Source organism: Durio zibethinus, chromosome 21 (assembly GCF_047325235.1).
Source record: "Durio zibethinus cultivar Kanyao isolate XHJ-2024 chromosome 21, ASM4732523v1, whole genome shotgun sequence".
NCBI classification, from domain to species: Eukaryota; Viridiplantae; Streptophyta; class Magnoliopsida; order Malvales; family Malvaceae; genus Durio; species Durio zibethinus.
In genome coordinates this window covers 3,529,496-3,557,258 of record NC_143182.1, presented here as the reverse complement: position 1 = coordinate 3,557,258, position 27,763 = coordinate 3,529,496, and the positions used below count along the sequence as shown (strand labels likewise).

At 34.1% G+C, this 27,763-nt stretch overlaps 5 protein-coding genes across 13 annotated transcripts; 2 read left to right on the top strand and 3 right to left on the bottom strand.

The window, feature by feature from the left end:
• Positions 1 to 129: 129 nt before the first annotated feature.
• Positions 130 to 5,637, top strand: LOC111305985 (putative L-gulonolactone oxidase 6). 2 transcript variants are annotated; one of them, XM_022903874.2, is made up of 4 exons: positions 131 to 1,569; positions 3,954 to 4,209; positions 4,319 to 4,420; positions 4,647 to 5,635. In XM_022903874.2, exons 1-4 carry the CDS (start codon positions 883 to 885, stop codon positions 5,360 to 5,362), a joined length of 1,761 nt encoding a protein of 586 aa, XP_022759609.2. In that variant the 5' UTR covers positions 131 to 882; the 3' UTR covers positions 5,363 to 5,635. The 2 variants fall into 2 exon arrangements, with proteins under 2 accessions (XP_022759610.2, XP_022759609.2); XM_022903875.2 differs by lacking the exon at positions 4,319 to 4,420 and having other exon boundaries at positions 130 to 1,569; positions 4,647 to 5,637.
• Positions 5,638 to 6,567: 930 nt separating this feature from the next.
• Positions 6,568 to 10,728, top strand: LOC111304876 (heterogeneous nuclear ribonucleoprotein Q-like). Of its 3 annotated transcripts, none has more exons than XM_022901874.2 (9): positions 6,568 to 6,815; positions 7,566 to 7,999; positions 8,092 to 8,208; positions 8,333 to 8,473; positions 8,561 to 8,737; positions 9,041 to 9,242; positions 9,731 to 9,909; positions 9,992 to 10,077; positions 10,167 to 10,728. In XM_022901874.2, the coding sequence occupies exons 2-9, from the start codon at positions 7,601 to 7,603 to the stop codon at positions 10,303 to 10,305; spliced, it is 1,440 nt and encodes a 479-aa protein (XP_022757609.2). In that variant the 5' UTR covers positions 6,568 to 6,815; positions 7,566 to 7,600; the 3' UTR covers positions 10,306 to 10,728. The 3 variants fall into 3 exon arrangements, with proteins under 3 accessions (XP_022757609.2, XP_022757611.2, XP_022757610.2); XM_022901875.2 differs by lacking the exon at positions 6,568 to 6,815 and adding an exon at positions 6,831 to 7,288; XM_022901876.2 differs by lacking the exons at positions 9,992 to 10,077; positions 10,167 to 10,728 and adding an exon at positions 9,942 to 9,977 and having other exon boundaries at positions 9,731 to 9,870.
• Positions 10,729 to 11,362: 634 nt separating this feature from the next.
• LOC111304877 (death domain associated protein) lies at positions 11,363 to 12,092 on the bottom strand. The gene has a single exon (XM_022901877.2). It carries the CDS (start codon positions 11,894 to 11,896, stop codon positions 11,507 to 11,509), a length of 390 nt encoding a protein of 129 aa, XP_022757612.2. The 5' UTR covers positions 11,897 to 12,092; the 3' UTR covers positions 11,363 to 11,506.
• Positions 12,093 to 13,802: 1,710 nt separating this feature from the next.
• LOC111304875 (3-ketoacyl-CoA synthase 1-like) lies at positions 13,803 to 16,641 on the bottom strand. Its single transcript, XM_022901873.2, has one exon. It carries the CDS (start codon positions 15,552 to 15,554, stop codon positions 13,959 to 13,961), a length of 1,596 nt encoding a protein of 531 aa, XP_022757608.2. The 5' UTR covers positions 15,555 to 16,641; the 3' UTR covers positions 13,803 to 13,958.
• Positions 16,642 to 17,959: 1,318 nt separating this feature from the next.
• LOC111304872 (CBL-interacting serine/threonine-protein kinase 9-like) lies at positions 17,960 to 25,070 on the bottom strand. Of its 6 annotated transcripts, none has more exons than XM_022901869.2 (15): positions 24,705 to 25,070; positions 24,334 to 24,396; positions 24,155 to 24,226; positions 23,880 to 23,987; positions 23,667 to 23,747; positions 22,996 to 23,049; positions 22,785 to 22,910; positions 22,617 to 22,706; positions 22,314 to 22,436; positions 21,122 to 21,229; positions 20,819 to 20,935; positions 20,607 to 20,663; positions 20,054 to 20,128; positions 19,702 to 19,769; positions 17,960 to 18,469 (listed from the first exon to the last, which is right to left on the bottom strand). In XM_022901869.2, exons 1-14 carry the CDS (start codon positions 24,897 to 24,899, stop codon positions 19,704 to 19,706), a joined length of 1,335 nt encoding a protein of 444 aa, XP_022757604.2. In that variant the 5' UTR covers positions 24,900 to 25,070; the 3' UTR covers positions 17,960 to 18,469; positions 19,702 to 19,703. The 6 variants fall into 6 exon arrangements, with proteins under 6 accessions (XP_022757604.2, XP_022757603.2, XP_089605862.1 ...); XM_022901868.2 differs by having other exon boundaries at positions 17,960 to 18,417; XM_089749736.1 differs by lacking the exon at positions 20,054 to 20,128.
• Between the last annotated feature and the right edge of the window lie 2,693 nt (positions 25,071 to 27,763).

The following is a 27,763-nucleotide window of genomic DNA, read 5'->3' as shown; positions in this document are numbered from 1 at the left end:
TCAAATAATAATGTCAGAGCAGGATTTTAATGTTTAAAACGAGCAGGAAAGATAATGCCAGATAAAAAGAAATACTGGAAACCAAAAATTAGTGAAGATGAAGTTCCACAAAAGCACGATGGAATTTTGTAGACTTTTGCCACAACAAACCCATAATCTTTCCACCGACTTGAATGATGTTTTAATGTGGCATATATAATTGCCAGTAGGACTTGGGAATTTTTTGGTTTTCTGGCTCGTGAAAGCGTGTTGACTTGGCTCCAACCTTGACACTTGGTACGCACTGATCATGGTGAAATAATCCTAAACAAAATTCAATTCTCGACGCTTCCTCCACTATTTATGAGCTTCCATATATACACCTCGGCAAAGACTGCAAGTCAACTTGTACATGATTTTAATTTTAAATAACCGTCACCTACTACAGCCCACTTGTCCTGAAGTTCTAGTCCCAACTATCAGGTTGCAATAATATATATTGGATCGTCCTTGTCTTCCAATTAATGGCTTTGTCTACAAGCAAAATAAATTACCAGAATATCAGTTTCACTTATACATATTAGGCTTAACTAAGACCAAACAAGTAAAGAAAAAGGAACCCAAGGAAAGGCAAAATAATACCTACATTAAATATTACTGTTAGAAACAAAGACAAGATAAAAGAGTTAAAAACTATTACTATCAAATACTAGAAGAAGTTACTAAGAAATAACGTTTTCAAAAGCCCTTAACTTCAAAGCATTTAAACCTATTGTTGCATTTCTTGTTATTAGCCCCTTCTAGGCTACTCAAGTATATAAGGTGTGAATTCCCAGTTGCATTTACAGCTGACAAATTAATTATATAACCAAGCAAAATTTCATCAACCTTCCAACCATACCAATGCTTTATTCTACAAAAAGAAACGAGTTTCGGGAGCTTCTCCTATTCGAATGCCTTTTCCTATTGGCTGTTATGGTGAGTTGCAGCCCTCCAGAGGAGCCTGTCAAATGTTCCTCAAAAAATTCGAACTGCACAATCACAAACTCTTATGGCACTTTTGCGGATCGAGCCGTTTGCCGAGCAGGCAACGTGGCATACCCAACCACGGAACAAGAGCTCGTTTCGATTATATCAGCAGCAACCAAAGCCAAAAGGAAAATGAAAGTGGTAACACGTTTCTCTCATAGCATTCCCAAATTGGTCTGCCCCGACGGCCAAGACGGGTTGCTTATTAGCACGAAATACCTCAACCATGTAGTAAAAATCGATGCGGCGGCAATGACATTTACTGTGGAGAGCGGTGTCACGTTGAGGCAACTGATTCAAGAAGCCGCCAAGGCTGGCTTAGCATTACCGTATGCACCGTATTGGTGGGGACTAACCATTGGAGGCCTTTTAGGGACGGGAGCTCATGGGAGCTCGTTGTGGGGGAAAGGAAGCGCAGTTAATGATCATGTTATAGAGATGAGAATTGTAAGCCCCGCAGGACCCGAAGAAGGATATGCTAAGGTCAGGGTGCTGACTGATCGGGACAAAGATCTTGATGCAGCTAAGGTTTCACTCGGAGTGCTTGGTGTAATTTCACAGGTACTTAATTCTCTGCTCCCCATTTTCTTCTTGTTTTTTGTGCTTGTTTTGGCTTCATGCTGCTGCTGCCTTCTCCCCTGCTATGTCTTTTGGTTGGGGCCAGATTGAAGGCAAGTTTTTACGCATTGATTGACACTACACAACAAAAAACTACCTTAATCTGATCGATTTCCGGTCACCAACTCTAGGGATTTTCTCGGTTGGATGATATGAAGTAAACTATTCTTTCGACCAAAAGGATTTTCGGATTGCGAAATTTTTCTCTAGAAGCTTTCGATCGGTTCCTTACTGATTAATTTCCCTTCCACAACTTGTACCTGACAGTTCGGACAGAAAATTCAGGATGATTCAGCATAGTTAGTTGTCGCCTATAATTTTCTCAATAAATGGTAGTGTTTAGGAAAATAGTGAAAAAATCATTCTCACACATACCAAAAAAAAAAAAAAAAGATAGTAAAAATTTTGTAAAAGCAAATATAAAAAAACAGATTTATTAGCTGGAGAAAAGTACTTTTTTATACTATTTTCTTCGTGTCAGATTTTTGTAAAATAAATCCCAAGCTGACCTTAGACCTCCCCCAAGATATACTATATATTTAATCTGACAAACATAAATAAGATAGAAATTCGTGCTACTAGTTTTAATAATAATAATAATAATAATAATAGGCGGTCCTTTAATCGATTAAGATATTAAAAGAATAAAAGAAAACTAACTTTTTATAGAAATAAGAACTCCAATGGATACAACAAAAAGGGAAATTGCAATGGTGGAGAAATGCAACTAACTTTGATAAAAAGCCGAATTAAAAGTATAAATTAACAAAATATTTGTAATCATTTATAAAAAAAAATTTAAGAGATAAGATAATAAAAATAATTCTTGATCGGTTCGTACTTACATGAGTTCAAAAATATAAATTTTCTTTTGCTTAAAGTTTTACACACATATATATAATTATATTTTAACCAAAATTAATCATGCGTCGCGAGTGACGCGAGATCCATCAATTGCGAAAGGAAGCAGGTAAGTGGCAAAGGTGGGGAGGAGAGGAAGATTGATTCTGTTTTTTTCTTTAAACAAATAAAATTGCAAATGAAAGATTGAACTCAATATTTTGAATAAAAAATATTATACATACATTTATATATCCTTTTATTGGCATTTTGGCTTCATTATGATAAATGCTCGGCTTCGATATAAAAAAATCCAAAAATAAAATTAAAAAATGATTTTTAAAAAATAAGATTATATGATATAATTTGAATGAAAAATATATATTGACATTTCAAATACATATACAGAGGCTGGATTAAGTTATATCGTGTAATTTTTTTTTAATTTTATATATTTTTTAATAATTAATTTTAATAGATATAAAATTAATTTTTTTATTTTTTACTTATTTCTTTTATCTTTTAAATTTATTAAAACTAAGAGTTAAAAAATTTATACTGTGTAAATTGGTATGATTTCCTCAACTGTTATATGCAATATTTTTTCATTAAAAAAAAGGGTGTGACACCCTTTCCTCAACTGTTTATATGCTACAATAAGATGATCTAATTACCAGAAAATGAGCCTAAAGTGCCAGTCGTATCCACATGAATCACGATTGTAATGCATGCGGAAGTTCCACTGCCCAACAATCTAACTCCAACAAAAAATATACATTATTCCCCCACCATATAATTAAACCTAGAAAAAAACAAATTAAGCATCAGATTTTAAATTTTAAAAATTAACTACATAATTTAATTTTTTTGGGAAACAGATTTATTCAATGTACTGGTTAGGGAACCATCGAAATCAACTACAGAATTTGACAAGTATTTCCTATAAATAGTAAACTGGAAGCTGGGAGCTGGGTGGAATTGAAGCCCTAGACTAGGAACAGGAGTACCATTATTGCTCGACGTGGACATATATATATATATATTTATATAAATTGGCGAGAAAACTCATAAGTAAGCTTCTTGCAAAAGCTTTTGATGGTCCTGTTTTTTAATTGTCATGACTCAAAAACTTAGCCACCAAATTAAGCCAATGGAAAATTTTCATGTAGTAGCAGTAGTATCGAGCATGTTTTATTCAATGAAAAAACAGATTACTTAATTCCTTTTATCATTTTTCCTTTTCTTCCAACTTCTCACAAGGCAAATCAAAGAGCCTAAAAAAATGGCATAAACAGGATAAAATGATAGAAAAATAAAACAAATTGGACTATACAAATGTGGGGGATTATATATGGATCAAATATTGCAGTCTTAGGCATGGACATATGTGCACTACTTATGAATATTAATTTAGAATCATTTTCTCATCCATATATATAATTAATAACTTTTCCTTCTGATTTGGGTTTTTCTCCCTCTTCATATAGGTGACTTTCAAACTTCAACCCCTTTTCAAACGATCCATTACTTACGTGACAAAGGACGATACAGATTTGGGAGATGAAGCCATAACATTTGGCAAAATGCACGAGTTTGCTGACATATTTTGGTACCCTAGTCAACGCAAGGCTGTCTACAGAATCGACGATCGGGTCTCCTCTAATGCATCCGGAAATGGTCTCTATGATTTTACTCCATTTCGCTCCACTCCTTCACTTGCTTTGGCACTTGTCAGAAGTACCGGTTAGTTGACGATCAGCATGCACTTAATATTATTACTACTACTACTATAAATGAACTTCAACTAATATTCAACCCAATATATGTGCTTATAATGACTTCAATGAATCAGAGGAAACCCAAGAATCCTTGAGAGACGCTGATGGGAAGTGCCTCAGTGCGAACCTACTCACATCCACGCTACAAATGGGTGCCTATGGATTAACAAACAACGGTGGGAATTATGCAAAACTGAATTCTATATCTAGATATTAAATGTTGGTGTTGATGGCAAGCCATAAGTTCATAAACTGGACCCCTCCTTCAAAAGGCTAACTAGAGAGTAGATAAATAATTTGTTTGACTGCAAAATAATAGTTGCAAGTTATACATGATTGACAAATTTATTTTAGGTACATTTCATTCATTTTCGTATCTTTGTTTCTTTTTGTTTGAGGTAGGTATAATTTTTACGGGCTATCCGGTAATTGGATTCCACGACCGTCTCCAATCATCGGGGACCTGCCTGGATAGCCTAGATGACTCGGTGATCAACGCATGCGCTTGGGACCCAAGAATCAAGGGTGAGTTCTTTCAACAAACTACATTCAGCATTGGTTTGTCAGTAGTGAAAAGCTTCATTGAAGACGTGCAGACACTAGTAGCACTGGAGCCTAAAGCATTTTGTGGCTTAGAACTTTACAATGGAATCCTCATGCGTTACGTCAAGGCTTCAAGCGCTTACTTAGGCAAACAAGAAGACGCAATAGATTTTGATATCACTTATTATAGGAGCAAAGATCCCATGGCTCCTAGGCTTTACCAAGATATTTTAGACGAAATTGAACAAATCGGGCTGCTCAAATATGGAGCGTTGCCACATTGGGGGAAGAATCGGAACCTGGCATTCGATGGGGTGATCAAGAAATACAAAAATGCTGGAAAATTCTTGAAGGTTAAGAATATGTACGATCCATCTGGACTATTTTCCAGTGAGTGGACTGACCAGATTCTTGGTTTGACAAATGAAGTCACAACATTGAAGGAAGGATGTGCTCTGGAAGGTTTGTGTATTTGCTCACAAGACATTCACTGTGCTCCAAGCCAAGGCTATTTGTGTAGACCAGGAAAAATTTTTCAAAATGCAAGTGTTTGTACTCTTGTCAATCCCAAGTAGAATTTAGGTGTAGCAGGACAGAACCCTGATCATGAGACCCATAAGTTTGCTGTTAATTAGGGCTTGGCTTGATTATTTATTAATTTCAAAAAGAATATATGAAAAATAAATCTACCGATCAAATTCTCCTTTGAACCACAGGATCAAAATATAACAACTAGTTATCATAATATTTGTTAGTGTAAAGAATCATGGAATAAATTGATATATGGTAATTCAGTAATTTTTTTTTTTTTTTTTTTTAATTTCGAAGAGAAAGATTCGAGCCCAAGAATTTGTATGTTAATGCGCCATTGCTTCTAACAAGACACAAATCAGTTAAATATTTCGGAATTATGCTGCGTAAAAAGGGCAAATAAGATGTGCTAAGCAATAGCTTAGCAACATGCTCGCTGGGATGTGGCAATCGCCATATAATCAATCGCAGTGAAATTTTCTGTTGTATTCTGACTCAGCCCATGAACCTTTATGGCCAGGTTTTTATAGCTTTTTTTATTTATTTATTTATATTGGGCTCAATTCCTGTAAATTTTTAGATTAACAACATGAAATAATTTCTTATCTAATAAATTTTACTCTCTTGCTAGTAATTATATCTCTATTAGTAAAATATTGAATTTTTTTATAAAAATGTTAAATTTTTTATTTTAAGAATTAGAATTTAAATTCTATAATGTTAAATTTAAAATTTTCTCTATTCACTTTTTATATTTTATATATGCTATAACGATTTTAAAATTAAAATGTTCAAAACTAGTTACATTTTTAACATTCCATTTTTAATTAATGTTTACTTAGAGTTGAACATAAAACTTTATCACATTAAGATGGAAAAAAAATCAGTAACATGAAATTTAAATTTCCAAGTCAACTTATTGAAGGTAACTATAAAGATAGAAGAAATCATTAAAAAGATATATTTATTTATAAAAGAGATTACAATTTAAAAATAAAAAAAATTATAAATATTAAAATTTAAATTTATTAAATATCACTTATTAAATATAAATTCATAAATAAACGGATTTAAATCATAAAATCCTTTAAATATACATTTTTAATAATATAAGTACGGAGAAATCATTCAACTTTTGAGAATAATTTTTTTAAAATGTTTGGAACAGTAGATCAACTGGCCCAGCCCAACAAGTCTTTAGAAATTTCAATGGATAAATGAACAAATACCAACATGTCAAATACGTGGCTAAGCTTGATAGGTCAATCCCGCAGTGGCAGCAAAACTCGAACCGCAGACTATTCCAATTCGTTGTGGTTCTGGAACGAAGAATCACACTCGTTAGGTAGTCCGATTATAAATTCTCGTAAGAATACTCATTGGAGAAAAAAAAAAAAACAGCCAAAATTTCAACCTAATTATATTTGTCAAACCCCACTCCCAGATAGACAAAAACCCATCAAATCTAAAGTGACAAAGCCAATAAATTATCAATTGGTAAGCCCAAATTTCACTCTCTTTTATTTTATTTTCTTTTGCTAATTTTTTTTTTTTTTTGTACTTCTTTTGTTCTAAACTATCCCAAAATCTTATTATTTTTACCTCATTTTGATTAGATTTTGTCACATTTACATCTATTTTGTAGTTTACATTTGTTTGCATATTGTTTAGTGTTACAATTTTGTTATATTTTGCATGGGGATTTAAATGAATATGTAAAGTCGTATTCTTTCGCCTAAATTGGATTTTACGTTTTTGGCATTGAAAAGTTTTCAACTTTCTTTAATTTCTTTCTGGGTTGTTAGGGTTTATGTGAATTGGGTATTCCCTTTTCTGTTAACCCATTTTCTAGCCCCTGTTTCAATTTTGAGGCAGATTGATACCTGGGTTGCTACTTTATTTAATAGTTCGTTTCTTTTATTTTAAATTTTAGAATTTGATGTTCGCTTTGACGTTGGAATTCTTTGAGGGTAATTTGTTCCTTTTAACGCTTCAGTTTTATTTTAATGTCAGTAAAGCTCTGTTCGGTTGCTGAGAAATCAAAGATAATAATTTTCACTTTTTTTTCTTCCTTCTTTTGGGCTATTTTTTCAGCTCTTTATTCGATCATCTGTTTTTTTTTTTTTTTTTTGCTTTTAACTTTGTAGACTGAAATATTTTAGATGTTATCAATATTCATTTGTAACTGTAACTCACCGGAACTTGTTTTTGTAAAAGTATATACATATAATGTGGTTTCTTATGCAGTTATTTGATGAGCTGAATTGGGCCACGAACCATTCATGGCGGAGAATGCAGAAGTTGATGAGAGGGTGGATCTTGACGACAATTACATGGAGGAAGAGGATGATGATGTCGAAGAACATCTAGATGAGGACGGAGTGGATAATGTTGGTGATGGAAATGGGGAAGAAAATGATGAAGAGGAGTATGAGGACTCAAAATCTGGGGTGGATGGAAAAGATCAATCATCGGAAGTAGAAAGAAGCCACGATGAAGCGGAGCATGTGGAAGATGAAGAAAAGCCCATGGTTTCTGTTAGTGAAGAAGAAAAAGCAAAGCATGCTCAACTTCTTGCCTTGCCTCCCCATGGTTCTGAGGTTTTCATTGGGGGGCTTCCAAAGGATGCCTCAGAAGAAGGCTTGAGAGAACTTTGTGAACCAATAGGAGAAATTTTTGAGGTTGCAACATTGTGCCTGTGATCTACAAGCTCTTTTTTTTTTTTTGTTTGGTAATTTAGGATTTTCACAGTTAACAGTAAATTATTTTGCAGATACGATTAATGAAAGATAAGGAATCTGGTGAAAGCAAGGGTTATGCTTTTGTGGCATTCAAATCGAAAGAGGTTGCACAAAAGGCAATTGAAGAGTTGCATAGTAAAGAGTTCAGGGTAATTTTGATGCCTCTTGCATTTGCTTTAGATGGCTTGTTGATGCAACATATTCACCTCCATTGTTTTCTTTTTAACAATGTAGTTAGGTATTTCATTTTAATATTCATAATAATTTCTGCAGGGTAAATCAATAAGGTGTTCACTCTCTGAAACTAAGAACAGATTATTTATTGGTAATGTTCCAAAGAGCTGGACTGAGGATGAGTTCAGAAAAGTCATTGATGGTGTTGGTCCTGGAGTTGAAAATATTGAACTCATAAAGGTTGAATTTCGAACTAGATGATACTTTTATATTTAATAAGTGTGAATATCGGAAAATCCATTTACCTTTTCAATTTGTGAATTACAGGATCCTCAGATTACGAGCCGTAATCGTGGTTTTGCTTTTATCTTGTACTACAACAATGCCTGTGCTGATTATTCTAGGCAGAAAATGTCAAGTGCAAATTTTAAGCTGGATGGCAATACCCCTACCGTCACCTGGGCTGATCCAAAGAGTACACCTGATCATTCTGCTGCTTCACAGGTAGATTCTAATGGAATTATAACAACATAAAACATGAGATATATTTTGAATTGCCATCTTGAGGAACCATCATTGGGTTTCTTCTCCATCCCTCTCTACCTCCACCCCCTCCTCTTTAGGCAGGTGGGGGGGGGGGGGGGGGGGGAGGGGGGGAAGCTTTGTGAGCTGCTTGTTTGTATTTAATTGCCAAATGATGATAATTGGATGTACATAACCTCTTATAAGTACACGACTAAAGCAAAGATCTGATTTTCATGTTGTAACTGCTTGGTCTGACTATATTACATGTTTTGGAATTACCAGGTGAAGGCTTTGTATGTGAAAAACATTCCTGATAACACTTCTACTGAGAAACTGAAGGAAGTATTTCAGCGCCATGGGGAAGTAACAAAAGTGGTTATGCCACCTGGCAAGGCTGGGAAGCGGGATTTTGGGTTTATACATTATGCTGAAAGGTCAAGTGCTTTAAAGGCTGTCAAAGATACTGAGAAATATGAAATAGATGGTAATTTTCTCGTGCATTACCTCATACTCTTTTTGAAGACAAAATTATAAGTTTGATTGGTTTGGCTGGTGCTTAAATCATTCAGGCTGTATTCAAAATATTTAAGGAAAAAAAGGGTGCAATGCACTTTCTGATATACTCTCTTTATTGCATGTAATCAACTCTGGGTGAACTGATTTTGAGAGTGCTGAGATAGCCATCATTTTGGAAAATTGAGGATTCTAATTAAGATAAAGAAATTAAATTATCTAATAACATCAGAGGAATGTACTTGGAAATAGTTTGCCTTATGAAATATTTCTGGAAAAACTACCTTCCATTGATATCAGGATTTGTTTAGAGTTGGTTTCTTATATCAACATTATTAATTTTGGCATACAAAGGATCCCTTAGTTTGGTTTTCTATGAGATTTGGCTTTTGAAGTTTGTTTTATCAGCTACAAGGGTTGCCTTTTTTCTAAAAATGTCTCGACTGTCTTTGACTGTAGGCCAAGTCTTGGAGGTTGTCCTTGCCAAACCTCAGACTGATAAGAAAACTGATGCAGCATATCCTTACAGTGCTGGGCTCCACCCAAACCTTCTTCCTCATCCTGGTTATGGTGGTTTTACTGGAGCTTCATTTGGTTCTGTAAGTTCTGGTTTTGGTGTTGCTACTAGTTTTCAGCAGGTACTTTGGTTGATTTGTAATTTTCTTCTTAGATGCATGCCCTTTATTGGTAAAAGTAATGCGTAATTATGCACATGAACAGCCAGTAATATATGGAAGAGGGCCAATGCCAGCAGGGATGGCTATGGTACCCATGGTTCTACCAGATGGCCGAATAGGATATGTCCTGTAAGTTACCTCTTGTTAAAATTATAATTGTTTACTTGAATGACAACACATTTATAGAAATTGCTTCTACTCTTCTGGAATTTGGGCAGTCAGCAGCCTGGAGTGCAGATGCCAACCCCTCGCCCTCGAAGAGTTGATCGGAGCACTGGTCCAGGTGGGCCAGCAGGCCGAGGTGGAAGTAGTGGTAGTGATGATGGCAACCGCAGCAGAAGGTATCGACCCTATTAGTTTGTAAAAGTGTAGAGACATATGTTGTAGCTTTTCGGAAACAGGAGACATTATAGTTGGATGACTGATTATGTGGACGAATAACAAACTCCTTAACCACCCTCGGTCTCTCTCTTTCACTCTCTCCTCCCAAGTCCATCACCAAAAATCAAGGAGAAAAACAAAATAGAAAGAGTGAAAACAATGTTGGAATCGGGAAACTGGAGCATCATGTAAAACTTGAATGTTTTTAGGAGAGGCTTTTGAATTATTGTTTGACAAGTTTAATTGTACTTCGTGGTATTGTTTTATTGGCACATAGCACGAAACAGAAGTTGGCTTTTGTCCCAAGGGCTGTTCAGGCTCTAGTCCACAATCCAAGTTAAAAGTCTATTCCTTGTAGTTTTCTTGGTTTAATGGATGGCCGAATTGGTTTTGGGTAAATCTCAACAATTTTTTTTTTTTTTTGGTGCAGTCTTCATCTTTGTTAATCTTTTTCTTCTGCATTACCTTTTTTTGCTAGCTTGTCTTGTCTTTTCAGATCTTAAAGGAAAGAGTTCAAGACTTCAAAGTAATTTCAGTAGCGAGTATACATGGATAAAAATTATTGTCTAGAAGTTTGAATCAGATGAAAATGTTGTTTTTCTGTTTCAATTTTTGTCCAGCAGTTCAGCGGCTTTATATTACCTGAGAAAAATCCTAAGAGGTACCTTTGTTGTTTACGGCTAAGGGAAATTTTTCCATGAACATGACACATTGCAAAGTTCATTAAGTACTTCAAACGGGAACTGAACCAACTTCACGATCTAGCCTTGTTAGATAAAAGAAATTGACTCCAGAAAGATCTGAATGGACAATAATGAGGTGCCGCAATAAGCAAAATTATCATTGCATGGAAAGGATGCCATCTATTTTGGATTTATTTTCCTCCAATCGAATCGAACTACGCGAAGACAGTTAATTGATTACAGGAAGAAACATAGAAGAATCCAAATCATGTTCAGTGGCCAAACAAGAACCAAGATCGAACCATTAAACCATCGAAGTGGGTCAAGTACAGCTATCAAAGAAAAAGGCGAAACAAGAAAATTATGCAATTTTGCAAATTAAATATCAAGTTTCAGGGCCAAGATTTTAGGAATAGACTTTAATGTTTAAACTGTAATAACAGCTTGCAGATAAATTAAAGATCAAGAAGAAAAAAAAGAAAAAGAAAGTGAATTCAAGTGGTCTCTTCCAGCTCCTGAAGACGCTTTTCCAGCTCATCCAACTTAAGACTCCACTCATTCTTTATTTGCAAGGGCCTAACATTACCGTAATCAGTGCCATCCTTTTCTCTATGACTACCTTTAGATGGTGCTGATCCCTTTTTCTTTCTCTTGGCTTTCTTCTTCTGGGCGGCTGCTCTCTGCAAAGCCCAAAGCACGTCTGACCCACTTATCTCTTTCCCCTCTTCTTGCTTGAAGTTGTTGCCTCTGTTGGAGGCGGCTGGCTGACTAGATAAACGGAAATTGGCTGAGACGTTGTGAGGTTGGTGTTTGGTGGGTTTGGGTATGGGCATGGGAACCGGAAAGTATGGTCCGACAGGAGTGAGAGACGTAGCCCACCACATACTTGTTTTACCCTTTCTAATTATTTTTGGGGTCGGTCCTCTTTGTTTATGTTACATACTAATTGGGCATTTTTCATCCGTAAGCTGGGCGCGGGAATGGACCTGCAATTTTTAATGAAATTCTGTTTTCCTTTATTTTAGTAAGTTTTTATTATTACGTAAACAAAACTGTGTTAATAAGTGAGAGACGCCATTAACAGGAATTTGATTTTATCCTTAATTCCAACTAAAAAGAAAAGATTTTTAGTGTTATCCAGCGTAGCTAATCCACGAATTGGGCAATTCATACATTTCAAGCTAGTAAATGACAAACAGATTATTAACACAAAATCAAATGATAATAAGGATAAGGATTATGATAACCATAAAAACAAAGTACACAAATACTAGATGAAGTACAATTTATTAGTCTTTTTTTTTTTAAAGGATTGCTCTGTGGAGGAATTGTTAGGTTTTTGTGTTTTCCTTAACTTACAAAGAAAGGATTACTTAAAGGGTGAATTTTTTGAAAACGTACGAGTTTGAAGTTCATTCATCAATTAAAGAAGAATATTTTTCACATGACATTATGAATAAAAAACTGATCTCAAGACGTACTCTTATTCACCATCTTATCTTATTATAATTAAGACAGTCACTGATTAAAGGAAACAACTTTTTTTTTTCTTTTTTTTTTTTGTTAAATATAAATTGAAGGTTTAACGAAGAGAAATAGAAAAGAGTAATAAATATATACGAAATTTTATCAAATTGATTTGTATGAAGGAAAGATTAGGATTCGTAATAGCAATACCTAAAAAAAAAGATGAAAATAATCCTTGTTGGAAAGTTTGATGGTGAACCCAAAAGTTGAATATGTAAAGCATTTCATCAATTCTAGAAAGTTTCTATTCTACCTTCAAAAAATTTCAGAATCTGACCACAAATATCAGAATGAATTTCTAAATATAACAGTACCGTACCTATCCAACTCTCTTTCGCCTCCATGAAGCAAGGTCCAACTGGAAGACAGCTAAGAAGCCCCAATTTTCCTCTCTCTCTCTCTCTCTCTCTCTCCCTTTCCCAGACAGTAAACTCTGTCGTCTCTTTTAAGTTTTATAAATCAAATTAAGAACCTAACCATTTAGGAGACCATTGCAAACTTCAAATTGGGACATTTACCAGTTTTCTCACATGTTATATATTTTTTCTGATATAATATTTATAATATGATAAAAAATATATAATTTAAAATTTTACTAAAATATATATATATAAATTTAATAAAAATAAAAAATATATTTTTATAATTTTTATATTAATATAAATATATGAATTATTAAATCTAAATAATATTCGTGACGGTGGCTTACACAAGTTGCTGTAGCTACGGAAATTAGCTTGGTTAATCATCCCATGTCGCATTAATAGAGAATTCCTGAACTTCCAACCAATTTGAATCAAAGGTCTTTATCAAAACCAACGGTATTGTATGGCAAGTGGCAAATGATTACCACACAAAATCTATGATTTTTTTTTATAACGATAGTAATATTATGTGTGTACCTGCTTTGCTGCCACTTATCATTCTAAATAAATTATGCAAGTATCAAATTTGTCTAAATAAATTAAAATTTTCATGTGTCCTATGTTAGGCTGTTCTAGAATAGTCATCTTTTTCATCAAATGATTATAAAACAAATTACTATAAAAATGGTTACTATATTATAAGTTTACAGCAATATATATTGTAAATGCGAGATAATAACGGCCCCTTTATGAATATTATTCTAATTGTGTCTTTTTTTTTTTGGTGGGGGTAATGGAAATATACAAATGAGAGTAAATTGACTCGTTCAAATCGGGTGCGAGGTTAATTTTTTTTTTTTTTTTTTTCTGTTTTTCTTTTCAACGTATACTGATTAAATTACCGAGTAAATCATGATTCTGGTACAATACGAAATTACAAAAGAGGACACAGAGATTAGAAGAGCACAAGAATAAAATAGAAGGAACCCCACATCCCACAGCCAGGTCACGTTCATATGCTTCACAGCCAATTAATTGACAACACTGGAGAATATTAAGCATGGGGAACCTTCAACGGGTACTTGTCCATTTCATCCTTCCAAGGGTTACCCCTTGACTCACTCATGGGAGTCGACCTAAGCGCTCTCCAAATAGCACTATTGCACTTGAAACCCGATCCAAATGCAATCTGCCACACCCGGTCACCGCCCGAGACCCGACCCTTAGCCTCCGTATAAGCCAGTTCATACCACAGTGAACTACTTGAAGTGTTTCCAAATCTATGTAGAGTCATCCTTGAAGGCTCCATATGCCAATCTGTTAGCTGCAAATTTTTCTGTAATTCATCCAAAACCGCCCTTCCACCAGCATGGATACAGAAATGCTCGAAAGCAAGCTTGAAATCAGGTATATAAGGCTTAACTTTGGCTTTGAAAATCTTCTTTCGAACAAGGGTGGCAAAGAACATGAACTGTTCTGTGAATGGTAAAACAAGGGGACCCAGAGTGGTGATATTGGTTTTCAATGCGTCTCCAGCTACAGCCATTAATTCACGAGCCAATGAAACCCCAATAATTCCTTTGTCATCCTCTCTTTGGTAAACGCAGTTGTAATGTTTATCATCCGCGCCTTTATGGGTTCGAACCAAGTGAACCAGCTGATACTTGGAACGAGCCTTGTCTCGTGACTTGTTTGATAAGAGCACAGCGGCTCCACCCATGCGGAATATGCAATTGCATAGCAACATGGACCTGTCATTGCCGAAATACCAATTCAGAGTAATGTTTTCAGTGCTTACCACTATGGCATACGTGTTAGGATTGGCTTGAAGGAGGTTTTTAGCAAGCTCAATTGATATAAGGCCTGCGCTGCAGCCCATTCCTCCAAGATTGTAGCTCTTGATATCCGTACGAAGCTTGTAATGGTTGACTATCATAGCTGAGAGAGACGGGGTTGGATTAAATAAGCTACAATTTACGATAAGGATGCCAATATCCTTTGGTTTGACTCCGGTTTTCTCAAAAAGTGAGTCGAGTGCTCCGAACATGACAGCTTCAGCTTCAGATCGAGCCTCTTCCACGCACAGATTTGGTGGTGTAGATGTTATCCCTCTTGGGAAATACGTCTCATCGCCTAGCCCAGACCTGGTTGATATCCTTCTTTGAAATTGAAGCGTGTCCTCCGTGAAAGCTCCACTATCTTCGGTCATCTTCAGGAAGGAGTCAACTGACATTTTACGATCATCTTCAGGTTTGTAACATGCGAAGTCGATGAGATAAACTGGCCTGGACCGCTTCGCATAGTAGAGACCAAAGAGGAAGAATAGGATTAGTGAACCAGTTAGTCTTGTAGCAGCATCAATGCTCTCAAGTCGAAGGGCTTGGTTGGTCCATAACTCAGAAATCCGGTCCAATTTCAGACCAGTTAACTGAACCAAAGTGGCAACGAAAAGTGGTAGGATTAGAGCAAACATAAGTATGGTGGCGGGGTTACATGAATAACCATAGCCTAACTTTACATACTTAAGCTTTACAGATTGCAGGAAATCAGGCAATCTTTGCCGGATTTTGATGACGGCGGAGGAGGAGTCTTTGAATGCCATTTCCGCCGTCAGCCGCTCGTTATCCATCTCTATGCTATCCCTATCCATATTGTCTCTCTAACACTATTTTTGGGGGCTCTTAAAAAATATGGGTTTGTTGTGTTGTCTATGAGGAGCTGAACTAAAATCACCCAAACAGAAATTTGCTTATATAAAAACAAAAAGGAGTGAGAGAAAGCAAGAGAAAATTAGCTCTGAAACGCAAGGGACGGGGAAGCTAGACCACAAGAGTTAATATAACAACAACCCAAGAAAAAAAAGGAAAGAAAGCTGGAAGGAGTATGTTGAATTAATGACGGGTAGTTCCGAGAAAGGATAGATAGCTCAACCACCGTAGGAGTATAGTATGGGATTAGTATTGAGAAATCAAATAAAAAAATAAATAAAGGACTAAAGCCCTATATCTCTTTGAGTCAAAAAGTGCAAAATTCAGGTTGGAGGAAGAAGAGATGTTGGTATATTTTGTCAATGGGATTGTGGGGGAAATTGCCTGTGCCACCATGTGAGATTGCGAGGTTTCTTTCAAGAAAGCTCAAAGAGTCTTTATTAAGGTCTTTCCATTTACCATTGCATGACGTTTTGGTTATTGCCAAGAAATCATCAATGGTTTTTTTATGAACATCACGTGGCCTTCAAAGAAAGGGAGGAAATGCCTAAAAGTCAAAAGAGAGAGAAGGGTAGTAAGGGAGAAATGAGGGAATTGGCGGGTGGTTTATAGGTGACTGGCAATGAGACAACAACAAATAGAGGGGTCAAAAAAGGTTGCCGCTAACCCCTCCAAATTCCCAGCATAGAAACAGACGATTTTTGGTTCCCAACTTCAGTCTTCTTCACAAATCACAATTTTATATTATAAAAAATCCTTCGGTTACCCAAAAAAATAACACTACAGCTGCCAAAGTACTGAAAAGAAAAAACTTGAATTTAGGCACGCATTCCTTGCCCAAGAGCTCCCACTCTCTATTTCTATCTGTTTTCAATCTCAGAGAAATCCTACTGCAGATTTCCTTTCAGTACATTTTCGTCGAGATCATGACTGTAGTAATTGATGCTTTGTCGAAATTTTTAAATATCATTATAATCTTTGTAGATAGTAAATATTTATTATTACGAGTGATGTTACTTGTTCTATTAATTTTATTTATTTATTTTTTTTTGTATTTTTAACATATCATATATTTATTGGATAAATTCCAATACTAGGTGTACAATTATGAATAAATCAATTACTTCATTACAATCAAATCAATAACAGGACAAAAGTAATAGAACAAATAATATTTTCCTAATTATTACTATTTTTCAATGCCTCCACAACATTGAATTTAAATAATTAACATTAAAATTTCAAAAATCTATCAATATATCATTGATATTTTTATAAGTATTTAAACATGAATCGTCGCACAATTAAACTTATAGACATTTCATTGTCAATAATCAAAATTCAAGCTTTTGGATTCAATTACGATTTGCTTTTGAATATTGGAAATTATTGTTTTATAACAATTGGTACAATTAATCGTTAGGTCTTACTTTGCCCCCCCCCCCCCCCCCCCCCCAAAAAAAATCAATGGGTCTCAACAGAGACTTTGATGATGTTATGTTGTTACTATTGCATTCTTTAAAAAAAAAAAAAAGGCTTTTGATAGCAAAACATGACAGCCAACTGAACTTTCAATTGAAACCTCAATGAAAAATGATATAAAAACTCAAATTTAATATAACATTATAAATTATAGATTTCAAGGTGCATGTAGTCTTCAAGCAACGTAGTACTCGAACGTTGTTGTTATTTCGCCATCCAATATTCAATAATCAGTTCATGACTTCAAAATTAAGATATTACTTCTATTCATGATGACAAATCCCAAGTACACGACTTTAGTTTTCGATATTACACTTGACATCTATTTTCGATCCTCCATATCTTCTTTATTATTATTATTATTATTATTATTATTATTATTATTATTATTGTTTCTAATTTAATCTTCTTTTATTCATTTACAAACGTCCAAAAAAATATTCGATGCATGTTTATATAAAATTTCATTACTCGAATCCATTTCGTTTGATAATCTAATTTTGATTGCATAAAACCTGAGCCGAAGGAAATCAAAGGAACATTTGTAACGATTAATGCTTGATATTTAGAATTCTTGAAGAAAAAATTTAGATTTATAGAATTATAAATTATTAGTATGTTGATTAGGAAGAAGGTTGAATGCAATGAGTAACACCTGTTTTAATTCACGTCGTCGAATGAGTAATAAGGTTCTCTGTCCTAGATTGAACTCAAAAAGTGAAAAAGTACAAAGTTTGCGTGGCAGCTAGCAGTCTGCGAGGACGACGGGTTGTCAGGAAATAGTCATTTTCCGGGCTACACACAGGCCCATCCGTAATTAAATCCATCAAACCCCTAACGATGAACTAATTCAATCAATGAATGATTGGATATCGAGGGGGTTCAACCACCTTTTTCTGAATTATATTCTAATCAGTAAATTCCCAATCTGATTGTAAAACAATTAGTTGCCAAAATGCTACATCAAATCTTGTCACTGGCTATCCTTCCAACTGAATTTTAGACCTTCCATCTAATCATAATTCATAGGATATAGGACGTGGCATATTCTTGGACCACACATATTTGATCAAGACCGAACGCTTTGTATGACAACAAAAAACCATTTTTTATTAAAAAGTTGTTCGTCTCAAGCGGGACATTTTCCCTATCACTTGCTTTTGTGCTGCCAAGACCACCATATGGAAATTACCAGCTTTATTCATCTCATGTTTCACCCGACCTGGTAGCAACCCTTCAATAATCCTCCTAGTAAAGGCATTACAAAGCGCTTTGTATCAAGCAAAGCTTAGCTGCGGAGGTGGTGGTGGATGATGGCCAAGCCTTCACAACAATTTCCATTTACAAGAAACGGTGGGTTCAGCAAAGAAAAATACTGAAGAGACCCAAGACAAAGTATCAATCTAGATATACTCCAAATGCGAGACCTAAAGTCTTTGCTTTTTAAGTTTTGTACATTATTTTTGTCTCCACGATTTTTAAACTCCGACCATTTAGCACATCTCAGAAGAAATTATAACTTGGAAATACAAGTAATCAAATGGCAGCAGTTCCCAAAGCTCAATTATGTTTATGTCCTAGAAAGTAACAAACTGATGGACAGAATATAAACATATAAACAAGTTTTTTCATGATGAATAATAATGGACCATTGGACTATTAACTTATGAAACCTGAAATGCCCTTTTAGACATTTTGGGCTCTGAATGTAAGGTATATTGTAAATCAGTAATTTTTATATCAAATAATCAAACTATTTAAAATTTTTTTAACTTTAATAAATGATTCAGTTTACCTAGTTAATTTTAGGCTAAACCAATAAAAGGAACTTAATTGGAGACTGGGAAATCTATTAGTTTTTTTTTTTCTTTTTTAAATTATAATTTTTGTTTACAAGACCACAAAATTATCATTATACTTACTCACTTTTCATCATTTTATCATTATACTATGTTACCCATTTTTTCCCATCATATTTATCAATCATTTACTATTATATTATCCATTATTTCTGAACCATATGAAATTAACCTGCTAAGTTCACACCTTTCAATTTTTAAAAGTATAGTTAGAGTGAAGTGTTACAAAGATAATCACATATGTAAAAGTGTAAGAATTTTGTTACGCTTGATTAATAATTTAATTATAAAAATTTTCTTTCTTTTGTTTAACGAGAGTGGAGCTTATTTAACTATGTGACAATTGAGATATAATACAAGTTACAAATTTGAGGATAGTTAGTGATTACTTTATGATTATTAAAATTTATATCAGATGTTTCATTTTAAACCATAATAGTTTAATAAAACGAACATGTTCTCCAAATACAGCATTTGATAGAGCATTTTTCCATCAAATGAACAGCAACCTATTTGCAAAATTTCAATGGATTTGGTTACTTCCTAAAGAAATAAAAATGAACCCCCTTTATGTAAGGAAAAGGACAATGAACCATTGCCTCACGTTTTGAGGTATCTAATTCACATATCTTCCCCAAAGGAGAACCAACAATATACACGATCAACTCTAAGAAATAAACCAGCAGTTCAACCCAAATGCTCGTCACAACAGTAACATAAAGTGGGGGGAGGAGGGGACAGAGATCACCTTTACTCAGCAATTTCTTCAGATTTCCAGACTATATCTTTCAATCCCGATGCAAAATTTTTGTAGAACTGTCATTAAAAGAAGAATTAATGTACGAAATTTAACTTGCAAAATCTTCACAATAAAGATATCAGATAAGAAAGAAAATCATTCAATCATCCATTTATATTGCAATAAAATAGGGGAAGGAAAAGACACAATTGGACATCTTATTAAACACAAAAAGACATTCAAATCGATATTTGGCTCAGACAAGAAAGATCCCAGATAATATGGGTTACTAAATAATGGGATTCAAAATATTTTCTCACGAACAAAGCTAGAATTAAATGCAACTACTATACATGTATACCTTGTGAAACTCCAACGTGTCTCCACCGGTTTTCCGAAGCTCCACCATATGTAAGGAGGGAGCCACCTCAAACACCTGAGTTTGAAGAGCAATGAGTTTTCCATGTTTCACTGATGGTATAATCTAAGAATGGATGCTGAGAATTGGAAAACCTTTTGCATTGCTTGGCTACATCTAGAAAATTTCTATTGATTTTAAGCCCTTCAATTGGTTAGCTTTTGGGCAGAGGGAGTATTATTTAAGATTAAAAACCATGTGCTAATAATTTAATACAACAGCATACATTCGAGGGGAATCAGTTCTGGAGCTTAGATCTTAAATCCTTTCAAGAGAAGTTCAGAAATGTTACTTAGGTCAAACCTGGTGCAAGACCGGCTTGAGACTTAACATATTTGAGTAAAATCATAATCCAGCATTGCCAGTCATACGATTACATTATTCAAAATGATGCAGACTCTAAATAAGAAATATGTAACTAATGTGCCTTCATTCAATCAACAGCATTGTATTTTAAAGAAATTAAAAAGGTGCTTGAATGGTTAGGATTAAGTACCTCAGTAGCTACAGAAAGTTGGCCCTTTCTCCCACTTTTGTCACCTTTCAACTTCATCTATGACAATGTGAATATAACAAATACATGAGAGTTGAAACAGAATTTACAAACATATGAACTAGCAGTTTTGCTTAAGCAAAAATCCATATCATATCATCGAAAATCAGAGCAAACACACCAGCTTGTGCAACATAGATGAAGATAAACCAAACCTTGTAGTTTTGCTTGTGAACATTAAAGCCCAAAGGCTTTGCGGCTTCCTCGATTTTGGAGATAATTTCATTAGGAGGAAATTGGGAAGCAAAACTGGTTTCCCGCTTCGCAAGACCCTATAGTTTCAATTCACACCAACAAAGAAAAAAAAGAAAAGACTCAGCTAAGAAAGAATTTCTTTCATAATTATAACTTGGAAAGTGGAGATCCATGTTAAAAACATTTGATACAAGGAATTGTTCAATTGTTCAATTAACACAACATTTAATATAGGGAAAGCTAAAGGGTTCTTAATTACATACCGTCTGCTTCTCAAACAAATTGTCAAGACTAAAGCTTTGCGACCTAGAGATAAGCTCAAAAGCATTCATGGACACGGGTTTCTCTTTCCTTTCTGTTACAAGGTGTTCCTGCAAAATAAACAAACGATGAGTAGTGTCAGATGAGCTTCGTTCTTATTTTATTCTTTCATTTTGAGTAGATAGTCTGCAAAGCAATAGACACAAACCAAATGCACTCGTTTAACACTCCATTTTGTCTGGGGATTTTTTGAAATTCATTAGGTTTCAAATTTTAATTTTGATTGTGCAATAAGTGAATTTTAGACCCAAAAATTAAGTCTTAAATTTTATTTGTATTTTAATATTTTAGATTAATTTTTTGTTTAATTTTTATTTTTTTAGTCAAAAGAGTCAAAGTCAATTGGTAAAAAATTAAAAATAAAAGGTAAAAATAATTAAAATAAAATGTAAAATTTTGCATGAAAAATATTGGATTCAATTCAACTCTTGAATTCTATATCAGATTTTAACTTTAATCGTTGAATAATTTTGAAAAAACTTGGGACTTAATCTATTGAAAAAGGAAAGATTATACAGAGAATAAAATTTGGAGAAAAATCCTAGATTTGGTTGAATTAATTTCTTCCAAATCGAAAGAGATTCAATCACTATATAAGGATCTTGAATCTAAGATCAAAAGGAGAGACCTCACAACAATTAACTTCAAAATCAGAGGTCGTTGAAAAGAGAGAAAATTTGAACAAAATTTTGAATCAATAAGGAAGAAGCAATTATCTTTGATAAGATTTAGGTAAGATAATACGTAATTAATTTGGTATCGATTTTGGGTATAAAGGGATGTTAATAACTTTCCTGTGCATAATCAACTCTTGAACCTTGATTCTAATGATATAGGCCCAAACCTATTCGTTTTAGGGACATTAGCTTAGGTTTAAGATAACCTTAAAGATGATAGATTCACATAAGTAGCTAATCACACCTAGGTAAAAAAAAAATGATGACGACTCCATGATTTTTTTGCGACTAATGGTAGTTTCTCTTAATCTAAACGTTATGACAGAGGGTCGGCCAAAAATTTTGGACAACAAAAAACAGTCTATCATCTCACATTGTAAAGTGGTTGTAAGAGGTATGCTTATAATAGACCTCTTTTGCCAGAGAAACAAAAAGACAGCAATACAAAATGTGTTACCATTGAGTCATTAAAAACAGCATCTATGTCATCAAGATTTACATCCTCTTCCTGCTCAAATTGTGGTGGCTTGTACCCTTTCTTGAACCATTCATCTTGTAAAATTTCTGGAATAGTTATACGCTGCAACAAATAACATGCAGAGTTTCAATGGAAATGCACACTTTATTATAAGAAAGAGAGAAAAAAGATGAAGTTAATTGCTCCGTATGCCTATTACCATTTAAGAATATAACCAATGCCAAGGCTGAAGATAGAAAGTGATCAATAAGTTTCAAAGCATGAAAGGATTTAGGAACTTACAGTAAGAGGGTTTGGATCAAGAATGCGCTTTATCAATTTCCTTGCACCAGATGAAAACCATGAAGGACAAGCGAAATCAGCCTTCCAGATCTGAATTATATCAACATGAACCAACAGTTTTAATGAAGTTCTCATCTAAAAAGAGAAGTCAAATATGGGACAACTCACTTTTTTATACAAGGCTATAAGGTTTGGCTCATCGAAAGGCAAATAACCAGCCATAAGTACAAAGAGTATAACTCCGCAAGACCAAATATCAGATGCTGTACCATCATAACCTTGATCTTTGAGCACCTGATAAGAAAGATGTCAGATACCAGAGTGACGAAAAAGTTGCTGCATTACAGCTCACTATCTCAATAAAGTCATGAGTGAATACCTCTGGAGCAACATAATTTGGAGTCCCACAGGCCGTGTGAAGTAACCCATCCTCCTACACTTAGAAGAATGTTAAAAAGGTTTGCATCCATATTAAAGAAAAAGAAAGATTACACTACTAAACGTGGAGTTTTTCCTTTTTCTTTTCTGCCATTCTTGATAGTTAGCATTTATAGAATCTCAATTGCCAGCTAAAAGCCTCGACCAACTGTTTCAAGCATTTTCCCAGCATATATGGTTAACTACATGGATATTGTGTCACTATATATTTTCAATCATGTCTAGTCTTTCCCTCCCTCTTTTGACATGGATATTTTCCATTAAATCAAAACTTTGCTTAAAAATAAAGGATTAGACAGTGTATTTGTAAAAATGATGACCCATTTAGCTGAAGAATTATATTCTGAATTCAATGGTCAAGGGTAAACCTATCTGTCATACAGCATCGTTGATTGTATATTATGAATGCAATGCCCCTACATAATGGCTGGCATCCCACATGCCTTTCCTATTTCCAAGCTATCCTTAGAATGTGCGTTATATGCAATCACATTTATAACTTTCGGTATAAAACACTATTATAAGTCCAGATTTCAATTTCAAAAACCATAATGGCCAATAAAAAAAATTCATAAAACCATCTTAGTCAATAACTAGACAGTACATGCTCACCCGAACTTGCTGTGAGAAAGCACTCAATCCAAAATCTGAAATTTTAAGAATACCATAGGAGTCCAGAAGAAGATTCTCAGGCTGCAAAAAAGGAAATTGGATGATTACATATAAATTAGGATGTAGAACCCACATTGAAGAAACTTCTCCAATTTCCAAAGTCAAAAACTTTGAAACAACTGATGAATCAGTTAATAAAGAGAAACTTCAAACCTTCAAATCTCTATGGTAGACGCCTCTACTATGGCAGTAATCAACAGCATTAATAAGCTGATGGAAATAGCTTCTAGCCTCATCCTCTTTAAGTCTTCCGCGCTTGGCCTACAACAAATATCAAAGATTTTTAGTACCATAAACAATACACCACCTACTATTGTTTTATTATACATCCAAACAAAAACTCCATGAGCGGTTATAGAGTTTTTTTTTTTTTAAACATGTTCATTAAACTATAAATATCCGCAAGTAAATTAACGACAGTTCCTTACAATTTTGTCGAAAAGCTCGCCTCCATCAACAAACTCGATCACGATATAAATCTTTGTCTTGCTTGCCATAACCTATGCACAATTCATTCGAAGCAAAGAATTTTCAATTAAATATATTATTATCAGCGATACTTAACTGAATAAACAATACAATACAATCCAGGGATTAGTTTTTTGACCTCAAATATCTTAATAACATTGGGATGCTTGATAAGCTTCATAGTTGATATTTCTCTTTTTATCTGCCCCAACAAAATCATCATTAAAGGAAAAAAAAAAAAACTCAAAAATGTTAATGCTTGAATAGTTTATTAAACGGTCAAAACAAATTAACCAAAGACTTTGAAACAAAATATAATCATAACCGAGATTCGATAATCCCGACGCTTGAGCAGTGGACCCACATTAAACATGGGTGTCAGCGGTGGTCCCACTTTTTGTAATAAGCAAAAATGTTAGGTCGACGTTCATTGATGGCCGAGATCTCTTTCAATGCAATTCTTTTAATGTTGTTTATGTGCATGGAGGAGACTGAAGGGGAAGTTTTTACCTGTTCGACCATGCGGTGACGAAGAACTTGGTCACGGTCCAGGATTTTAATGGCCACACATTCGCCGGTCTCAACATTCTTAGCGAACTTTACCTTTGCAAAACTTCCTTCACCTAAGGTTCTTCCAAGTTCGTACTTACCTACACGCGTCCTCGTAGTCTGAAACTGCGCCGTCTTCTTCTTCTTCGTGCTCATTCTCCCGCCTTCAACCGTCCGATCAGATTACCAGATTTCAACTTTTCTTGATTATATTTTTCTTCTGTTTGTTGGCAGTAAATTGAAATTTCAGGTGACGCAGAATTGGCGAGAGAAAAGAGAGGGAAAAGTGGGACAAAAAGATAGGAAGAGAAAGGAAATAGGAGGCGTGATGAAGGAAAGGATAGGAAGTATTTGAATGGTGGCATACGTTCATTGTTGTGGGGAATGGGGTCCACGAGAAGATGTGTGTACCCGGAAATATCCCGTGTTTCTTCCGTAGCTCCCCTTGAATTTACCGATCCCTCCCTTTTAAATCTTACGTCATATCTTATCCAGCTTTTCATTTTTTTTATTAAGATAAAGATTCAAGTAAATAGAGAGTAAGTTGTACATTTGCTCCCGAAAAGCGTGTTTGAGAGAACCAGGCCAAGACAAGAATCCCCTCCCAAGCTTTCTTAAAGAATATCTATTCATGGCGGTATATCCCAAATTTCCTGTGTTTAGTATTGAATGAAAATATTCTTGGTGCATTTAATGGAATAATTTCCACTACTTTTTACCCTAAGTATTGTACTCTTTAATTTAATATATAATTATTTGTTTTATTTTAATATTTCATTAATTTATTTATTCATGAATTCGTAAATCTGATTTTTTAAATTTATCTAATAATTATATATCATGTTAGAAGGTTCAAATATTTTGAACAAAATCGATGAGCAAGTCAAATAGCATGATTCTTATACTATATAATGATTAATAATTCTATTTGATACAATCAACAACAATCTACTAGTAAAATGTTAAATTTTTAATTTTGTAATTATTATTTAATTTTTAATAACTTCAAATAATAATAAATAAGATAATTTTTACAAATTTAAATTTATACCATTTGTTGTCTACTCTATAAATTATGACTCAATTGGCCACGAAAAAGCTTATCATAAATAAGATACAGAGCTTAGCATTGGAGTTGTGGAGGGTAACGTAGTAATTGAAGAAGAAATAAGGATGGGGTGAAGGGCATTCATGATAGAGTGACTGAAATTAGCAAAATTGATCATCAATAATTGAGAACGTCCAAAAGACCTAAACCACAAAGATGAAGTCTAAAATTATTCGAATGAAAAGGGAGAGTTTGAGATGGAGGTTGCTTCTTCGAAGGTTTTAAAATGGCCTCTCTCTTTCTCTCTCTCTCTCTGCATGCACGTGTAGCACAAGAGCCTTATCTTGTAACTTTCAATTGACGTGGAACAATGGAACTCCGTCCACAAAGGAATCGAGTGGGGCAGCTTTTTGGTTATGCACCTACCCATTATCTGCTCACATGTTTGGTCTCCCTAAGTTACTTTGTTGTCCGTCTAATTGTTTTTATTACTTTTTTTCGTTTTAATCATGTGATTTGTACTCATCCAACGTCATTCATTATTATTAATTATTTAGGCCACCATTAATTAATGAATTTGTATAATACTTTATTAGAAAAATGGGTGCTACTGTCAAAATTAGGTCAAAGAGAGAATCGAAATCAAATTTCTGATTAATGAAATATTAGTAATGTATTTCAAACCAGATTTTATGAAACGTGACCTTTAACTAATAAGAGATTGTAAAAATTTTGAAAAAAATAATTTTTTAAGTGTTTGAGTAAAAATTTTGAAATATTTTGAAATGCAGGTACTTTAAAATGCCTTATTGTAAATGTGTGTATTTATAATTATTTTGTTGATATAAATATTTTTTTAACAAAATTAGGTTATTAAAATTTCATGAGATAAAAATAATTATAATAGAAAATAACAATATTAAAAATAAAAAACATATATAATAAATAATATAGATATTATTAGAATTCTAAAAAATTATACTATTAATAATGTAAAATATATTAAAGTTAAATAAAATGATATTTTATTTTGGAGTTTTTATTTTATAATTGATGAGAAAAGATTTGAAAATTTTTTGAAAATCCACCTTTCTAAACAAAATATTAAGAAAAAAATTAAAGTTCTTAAATTTCCTCCTAAAATCTCTCATAAGTTTTGAAAATTTTCGTAACTTATATTCAATTAAATAAATTTATTTTTAGATTTTCAGAAAATGTAGGCTTCATCAACTGCAATCCGACCAAGGTAGATGACTATCTTAAAGAGCCCAAATCCGCTCCAAGGTAAAATAGGCCTGAGAGGTAAGATTATAGCTTTGGGCTTATGGGCTATTCAGGACATTTGTCATAACCATAGCGGATGCTAGAATATTCAAAACAGACTAGTCTTACCACCAGTCATGATTGAGTCGTTTAGGAGCTTATGTTCATTTCCCTTGCAGAAACTATCATCCTCCCCCTTCTCTCTTCTTTGGATACGTTTTCTTATGTTCGTTTCCCCTGCAGAAAGCCAACCCGTCTCAAAATTTTGAACACGCAGCGACAAACCAACAAGAGGTTTTTTTTTTTTTTTTTTGTGGGTGAGATATTGCAGCCCCATATATGGATTACAACCCAATACTTTTCAGTTTAGAAGAAAAACGAATAGTAGATGTGAGGCAAGACTACAAAGACCCTGGGATGAACCGGAGCCACTCAAGGGATCTTCTTCCCCCGCTATATATATAAACTGTTTAGTTTATAACTATCAGAAAGTGAACGCCCACTTTGCCACTGAAATTAAAATACTACACTACTAAATATGCATTGGATATGTCCCCACGATGAAATTAATTTTGTCACGTTAGCTCAAAATCTGGCATATATTACAAGTAGCAAGGTTTCCTAGAGTCAAGCCTGTAAGGAAACTTCATTTTCAATGCCTGGCTGGATATAATCTAACAAATAAAATCAGTTTCAACAATACGTGACT